The 7,768-nt window shown below is 43.4% G+C and overlaps 1 protein-coding gene across 2 annotated transcripts in view; it reads right to left on the bottom strand.

Moving 5' to 3' along the window:
- The window catches only part of FOLH1B (folate hydrolase 1B), a 73,160-nt gene extending 69,511 nt beyond the window's left edge, over positions 1-3,649 (bottom strand). For both annotated transcript variants that reach the window (XM_040256517.1, XM_040256516.1), the window contains exons 1-2: positions 3,424-3,649; positions 560-665 (exon numbers count right to left, since the gene is read on the bottom strand). In XM_040256517.1, coding sequence (XP_040112451.1) covers positions 560-665; positions 3,424-3,541 — 224 coding nt within the window. In that variant the 5' untranslated portion in view covers positions 3,542-3,649. The remainder of the gene's footprint in view (positions 1-559; positions 666-3,423) is intronic.
- Positions 3,650-7,768: the final 4,119 nt, after the last annotated feature.

Consider the following 7,768-nt stretch of genomic DNA (forward strand, 5'->3'; position numbering starts at 1 on the left):
TGTCCGACTTCAAAGTCCAAATTTATTCTTTTGACTTAAATACATTATCTTCCTCTAAAACAGGAGTCAGCAAACTTTGTTTCACTGACCAAATCCAGCTCACTTCCTTTTTTTTGTACAGCCCACAAGCTAAAAATGATTATCATGTTTTAGATAGGTGAAAAAAAGCAAGAGGAATAATATTTTGTGACATATTTATACCAAGTTCAAGTGTTATTTTGATGATATAAAGTTTTATGAAAAATGACCCTTATTCCAACATGTATTTCCTATCACTTCTTTGGTGCTACAGTAGCAGAGTTGAGTAGTTGTGACAGAGATCAGCCAGCCTACAAAAGCTGGCTCTTTAGAGGAAAAGTATGCTGACATCTGCTTTAAAACATCTATCATGATAAAGTTCAGCTGAGGGTACAATCCTTTTGAGATGAAATGTGATACAAGATCTTCAATAATAAGACTTTTTTTTTAAAGTCAGTTTCTGTTTATGAAATAGTGGATCAAACTTCAACAGAATAACAAAATTTTTCAACTTGATAGAAATTTTGAAGTATCTGCTTACTACAAGAAGGTCTTGATGTTCTCTGCTTTCAACTCATCCAAAAACGCTTTCTTTACATTATGCTGTGGAATGTTAGTAGCTTCACTGGAGGACTTTATAAACCATCCTGCAAAAGACAAACAAATATAGGAAATGGGGTATGACCTTACAGACAGAGCCTATTTTTCTTTATTATTTTATATATAATATGTAAAACACAAATTGTCCATGACCTCTGGCATTAACTGAGATTTCCTGAAGTTTTCTCTTGCCTACCTCCATTGGAAAAAAGATCATGCACACAGACTTAATTACAAATCAGTCACAATATATTTTTAATCCAATTTCATTATGTATTGCTCTTATTCTAAGAAATGCTTTATGATACTAGCACTAAAATTAAATACACTTCAACTAATGGGGAAAAGGAAAGCAGAAAGGAGATCCACCTTCTTTCTCCTTCAAGCTTCTATCCCCAGTGACTATTCCTCTGCTGACCCAGAAGAAACATTTAGTAGATGTTTAATGAATTAATTATGAACATATTTCATGTACATAAATCATTTCAAAGAGTTAAGGCAATTCAGTCTTGTAATCTGTTCTGGTTCTGACACTAAAACAAAGTGTGATAAAATATTTTGTGCTTCCAGTTGAAGGCAGGCTTGAGAAGTCCAACTTCAGAGAGCTACAATGAAACTGCAAGACACCCAACATCTCTGCAAGACAGAGGCCAGAGGCAACGGACAGGCAGTTCTCCCAGGACCATAATCCCTTATAGTTGGCTTCATGACAGATATTCAGCTAAATGATACGATTTGTGCATAAATGGTTACCAAAACCACCCAGCTAGCTTTCATGGAGCTTTCCAATTATTAATCACATACATGTTACACACATGCATATATACATGTGTATTAAAAAAAAGGTTGGCAGCAAATGGAAATACAGTTCCACCAGTATGTTTTAAAAAAAGGGGGGGACTTGGAAACGACTTTAAGATCAGGGCACTCGAGGGATGAAATGCTTGAATCGAGATCTGAAAAATGAGTTGGATAAAGAGGATGGAGGCCTGTGGGAGGGAAGGAGCAGAGAATCCTAGGGAAAAATTAACATTAATAAAGAACACACTCTGTGTAAGCCACTGTATGGGGCCGAGGGCAACACCGGGTACACACTCAGTCGCTTCAGTCGTGTCTGACTCTTTACAACCCCATGGAGTATAGCCTGCCAGTCTCCTCTATCCACAGGGTTATCCAGGCAAGAATACTGGAGGGGGTTGACATGCCCTCCTCCAGGGGATCTTCCCAACCCAGGGATTTAGCCTGAGTCTCCTGCATTGCAGGTGGATTCTGTACCCACGGAGCCACCTGGGACGCCCAAGGGCAACACTAAAAAGCACAAAATGCTTCTAAAAGACAGAGAAGACTTCCCTGGTGGCTGGCGGATGGGAATCCACTTGCCAACACAGGGGACACAAGCTGGATCCCTGGTTCGGGAAGATTATACACGCCGGGCAACTAAGCCTCAGTGCCACAACTGTTGAGCCTAGAGGCCTAGAGGTCCAACTATTGAGCCGTGTGGCCCCCACTCCTGGCATCTAGAAAGCTCAAGCACAGCAAGACCCAGCGTGGCCAAAAAAAAAAAAGACACACAAGATTCTAATCTTCATGCTAACCTTGCCAAGTGAATTTCCCACGTATTCAGTTGAGACAATTGAAACTCAAGTTGGCGGGTGTCCTTAATGAGCATACTTATCTCACCTAAGCCCCACAGCAACCCTGATATCCACATTAGTTATGAGCACAATGTGGTTCAAAGGGCACAAAGCAAGCAAAAAGAGACTGAGTTTGAGCCAACCTAACAGGTTTATTGGAGAAGGAAATGGCAGCCCACTCCAGTATTCTATGCTGGAGAATCCCATGGCAGGCTCCTCTGTCCATGGGGTTGCAAAAGTCAGACACGACTTAGCGACTAAACTACTATTCCCAGCAAGTTTATGCCCTGGTCTTCTAAATCCCAGAAAGGGAGCCCAGAATTCATCGTAGGGGTAAACTACCTGGCGATACCTTATGCTAGTCTTGTGCATTAAAAGTACAATTAGAAGCATCTCCTCACCAGGAAAGAATAAAGTGCCAATTTACTATTCCCAGTAAGTTACAGCTATTGTTCTTACAAAGACTGACAAACTGAGGGTAAGAGAGACTCCCTCACTTGCTCAAGGTCAGGAAGAAGTTGCAGAGTCTTTAAGAAAAATCTCAGCGTTGCTCCCTGATTACCTTGGGGAGTTGGGTTAGGTCTGCAAATTAGTACAAAGGGGGAAACTCAAAGCACTGCTGTTAAAGTTCTGTTCAGAGCACTGACAATAAGGTCAGCCAGTTAACTAACTGTTCCTCTATTACTTACTTTCAAAAAGAGAGAAAGGGGCTCCAGAGAAGCAATGCCCAGCGCTCTTCTCACTGTACATATGAAGCAGTATCAGGCACAAGACTAGATAAAGACCCCAAAGAGGTAAGAGTCGTTTCTTACAAAGCTTCTTGGACGACCTAGCAAATGCCCCCCAGATCCTGCGGAAAGGTGCCAATTTCTCGCAGGCCTGCAGCCGGTGGAACTTTCTCAAGTTCAGTTTCAGGGTTTCTGCACTCTCCTCCTGACCCTGGGAGCCTGTCCTACAGCAGCCCGTTCAGAAAGCAAACGTGCACCGTCCCGGCAACTAAGTCCCACCTAACTCGCGGGAGCTGGTCCGCACGCCCCCCAGCCCGATCCCCGCCCCGGAGCCCAGCAGCAGGATCCGCCGGCGCAGGGGGCCCCGGAGCCCGGCGGGCCGCGAGGCAGCCGGGCGGGCTGGGGGCCGAGCATGGCGCGGACCCCCGTCCTCCCCCTCGTACCGAAGAGGAAGCCGAGGACGAAGAGGCCGGCGCCCAGCACCAGAGCCCCCGCGCAGAGCCGGCGCGGACGGGGCCAGGCTACCGAGGCCGAGTCGGTTTCGTGAAGCGGGTTCCACATCACGGCGGCAGGGCCTCCGGGACCGTGCGGCGGCACCGCTGCAGCCTCGTGGGCGGCGAGGCAAGGGCGTCTTTCCCCGCACCACGCGGATCAGCCCGGCCGCCGGGAGTGCGCTCCCCGCCCGGGCCCCGCGGACTCCGCCCCGAGACTCGGTCCGCTAGACTCTCAACCAATCCCGGCGAGCGAGAGGCGGAGCCGTCCCGGAGCAAACCCCGACTCTGCGGAGAGGTGCTTAAAAAAGAGAAAGAGTTTAGCTTGAGGATTTCTAGCTCTTATTTTAAAATGAAGGGAAAAGGAGGAACAAAGGGAAGGAGGAAGCGGAGGACAAACGCTTCTCCTTTCTGCACTCTCAGGCCACAGTCCTATGGACAGAAAGAAAACTGCTTCCCGCAGAATTCAATGGAAGTGTCCTCTATTTTTTTCTGTCTAGGAAAATACATATTCCAGGCTAGTTGGTAGACTAAATTATATCTCAAGAACTTTTTCTCGGACCTGAGATCCCATTCGACTCTTTGCGACCCCGTGAACTGTATGTATAGTCCATGAGATTCTCCAGGCCAGAATACTGGAGTGGGTAGCCGGTCCCTTCTCCAGGGTATCTCCCCAACCCAGACAGGGAACCGGAGTCTCCTGCATTGCAGGACGATTCTTTACCAACTGAGCCATCAGGGGAGCCCCATTAAATACTATTACAGCCCGGTAATGAGTTGGTGATGTAAGGAGGCCTGAAGTGCTGCAATTCATGGGGTCGCAAAGAGTCGGACACGACTGAGCGACTGAACTGAACTGAACTGAACTGAAGGAGGAAAATCGAGTAGAAAACAGTGATGCCCTATTTTGGCACTGATTTGGATTCAGGGAGTGAATTTTGATGTCAATGTGAGTTACCGCTGTGCAGTTTTTCCTAATGAAGATCATTGATATTAATAAACTATTAGGAAATTATTCCTGCCTTACATTACACAACCATTTTTTTAAGAAATGATACTGGTATTTGCTGAAGGCGGAGACTTTATCTCGTTTCATATCCCAGCTGCACTTGGCACTCTTACATTGTGGGCGTGAAAATCAGTCTTTGTTGAATTAACCTGACAAGTCAATCGCACATAATTTTACCCTTGTTATAAATTCTTAAAAAATTATAACAATAGTATCTAAAGGATGACACAGCCTTTATAAAATCAATGATGTTCTTAAAATCTATAAGGGAAACTGCATGCAAGGCCTTTAGCTAGGAGTGCTTAATGGGAACATTGTATTTAACAAATCCAGGAAACAGCAGACCTTGAACCTGCTGGAGATAACAAGAAACTTGGGGCCCTGGGAGCTGCTGGAGGGGTAGTTAAGGAAAAGCAGACAGGTTACTTTGGGAAAGGCAGAGGACAAGGAGAGAGTGAGGAGAGACAGGGCTAGATGGTAGAGAATCTCAGGTACTTTATATAAAGAATTTCTGAGCTAAGTGAAGAGATATGGGAGAATTAAAATGTCAACAGTGAACCAAGTTGGCTACTAGATGACCTAGGACAGGTTAGGGTTAGGAAACCCGAACCTTAACCCCAATCCCTTTCTAAGAATACCTTTTATTTCTTGAATGTTGCCTAATGTTCTTGTTGTCAAATCTAAGAATGGTGAAAGAAATATACACTGAGCACTTTCTAAACGAGACACTTTATATGTACATTAACTTGTTTAATCATTGGTACCTTTCATAGTTGATACTATCATTCTTCCCATTTTACACGTAGAAAAACTGAAATTTAATTAGATGGAATAAATTACTCAAAGTTACAAAGCTAAAACATAATCCAATGCTTCAGTTCAGTTCAGTTCAGTCGCTCAGTTGTGTCTGACTCTTTGCGACCCCATGAATCCCAGCACGCCAGGCCTCCCTGTCCATCACCAACTCCCGGAGTTCACTCAGACTCACGTCCATCGAGTCCGTGATGCCATCCAGCCATCTCATCCTCTGTCGTCCCTTTTTCCTCCTGCCCCCAATCCCTCCCAGCATCAGAGTCTTTTCCAATGAGTCAACTCTTCGCATGAGGTGGCCAAAGTACTGGAGTTTCAACTTCAGCATCATTCCTTCCAAAGAAATCCCAGGGCTGATCTCTTTCAGAATGGACTGGTTGGATCTCCTTGCAGTCCAAGGGACTCTCAAGAGTCTTCTCCAACACCACAGTTCAAAAGCAGCAATTCTTTGGCGCTCAGCCTTCTTCACAGTCCAACTCTCACATCCATACATGACCACTGGAAAAACCATAGCTTTGACTAGATGGACCTTTGTTGGAAAAGTAATGTCTCTGCTTTTCAATATGCTATCTAGGTTGGTCATAACTTTTCTTCCAAGGAGTGAGCGTCTTTTAATTTCATGGCTGCAGTCACCATCTGCAGTGATTTTGGAGCCCCCAAAAATAAAGTCTGACACTGTTTCCACTGTTTCCCCATCTATTTCCCATGAAGTGATGGGACCAGATGGCATGATCTTAGTTTTCTGAATGTTGAGCTTTAAGCCAAATTTTTCCCTCTCCACTTTCACTTTCATCAAGAGGCTTTTTAGTTCCTCTTCACTTTCTGCCGTAAGGGTGGTGTCATCTGCATATCTGAGGTTATTGATATTTCTCCCGGCAATCTTGATTCCAGCTTATGTTTCTTCCAGCCCAGCGTTTCTCACGATGTACTCTGCATAGAAGTTAAACAAGCAGGGTGACAATATACAGCCTTGACGTACTCCTTTTCCTATTTGGAACCAGTCTGTTGTTCCATGTCCAGTTCTCACTGTTGCTTCCTGACCTGCATATAGGTTTCTCAAGAGGCAGGTAAGGTGGTCTGGTATTCCCATCTCTTTCAGAATTTTCCACAGTTTCTTCTGATCCACACAGTCAAAGGCTTTGGCATAGTCAATAGAGCAGAAATAGAGGTTTTTCTGGAACTCTCTTGCTTTTACCATGATCCAGCGGATGTTGGCAGTTTGATCTCTTGTTCCTCTGCCTTTTCTAAAATCAGCTTAAATGTCTGAAAGTTCATGGTTCAGGTATTGCTGAAGCCTGGCTTGGAGAATTTTGAGCATTACTTTACTAGTGTGTGAGATGAGTGCAATTGTGCGGTAGTTTGAGCATTCTTTGGCATTGCCTTTCTTTGGGATTGGAATGAAAACTGACCTTTTCCAGTCCTGTGGCCACTGCTGCGTTTTCCAAATTTGCTGGCATATTGAGTACAGCACTTTCACAGCATCATCTTTCAGGATTTGAAATAGCTCGACTGGAATTCCATCACCTCCACTAGCTTTGTTCGTAGTGATGCTTTCTAAGGCCCACTTGACTTCACATTCCAGGATGTCTGGCTCTAGGTGAGTGATTACACCACCGTGATTATCTGGGTCGTGAAGATTCTTTTTGTACAGTTCTTCTGTGTATTCTTGCCACCTCTTCTTAAATCTTCTGCTTCTGTTAGGTCCATACCATTTCTGTCCTTGATTGAGCCCATCTTTGCATGAAATGTTCCCTTGGTGTCTCTGATTTTCTTGAAGTTGTCTTACTCTAAATCACCGTCCTGTCTGCATTGAGCATTTGCTAAGAGCTTTGCTTATATTGGGAGGAGCACTGGGCTTGAAGTCAGAAGACTTGGACATAAGCTTTAGTTCTGGTCCTGTCTAAACCCTAAATCCTCAAGAGTGATATAATGTATCATCTCATTCGTAAAAAAAAAAATAATAATAATAAGATCATTTAATATCATTATTAAGAACTGTTAATAAAGATGTTCTGAAGGTCATATGTGACTATAAATGAGGCAGATTATATTTATTAAATACAAGAAGTGTTTTGAACAATATAAGAACTACATGACAATTTAGTTAATACCCTTTACTATGAAGTAGGCTACATTTGACGAAATCAGAGAACAAATGATAGTTTGTCATCTTATAGAAAGGATTCCTTTTCCCCTCATGAAGCATACAGTTTAGTAGGAAAGACATAGCTTTTATGACTAATCCATGACTAATTATTATCATGAGTACATTCTACATGGTAAGCACTTACTATACGCTTTGAAAGGTAATTTTATTTGATTACCAAGATTTTGCCCGAAAGAATCTGAAATCTCTAAAAAGTGATTTTACAAGCCACACTAGATTTTTCTATTGTCATTTTTATTGTTATTTCCCTTTTATAGCTGAAGAAACTAAGCTTTAATGAAATTAAATTACCCCCTCCCCTACAAAAACAC

This window comes from Oryx dammah, unplaced genomic scaffold (assembly GCF_014754425.2).
Source record: "Oryx dammah isolate SB20612 unplaced genomic scaffold, SCBI_Odam_1.1 HiC_scaffold_15, whole genome shotgun sequence".
Taxonomy (NCBI): Eukaryota; Metazoa; Chordata; class Mammalia; order Artiodactyla; family Bovidae; genus Oryx; species Oryx dammah.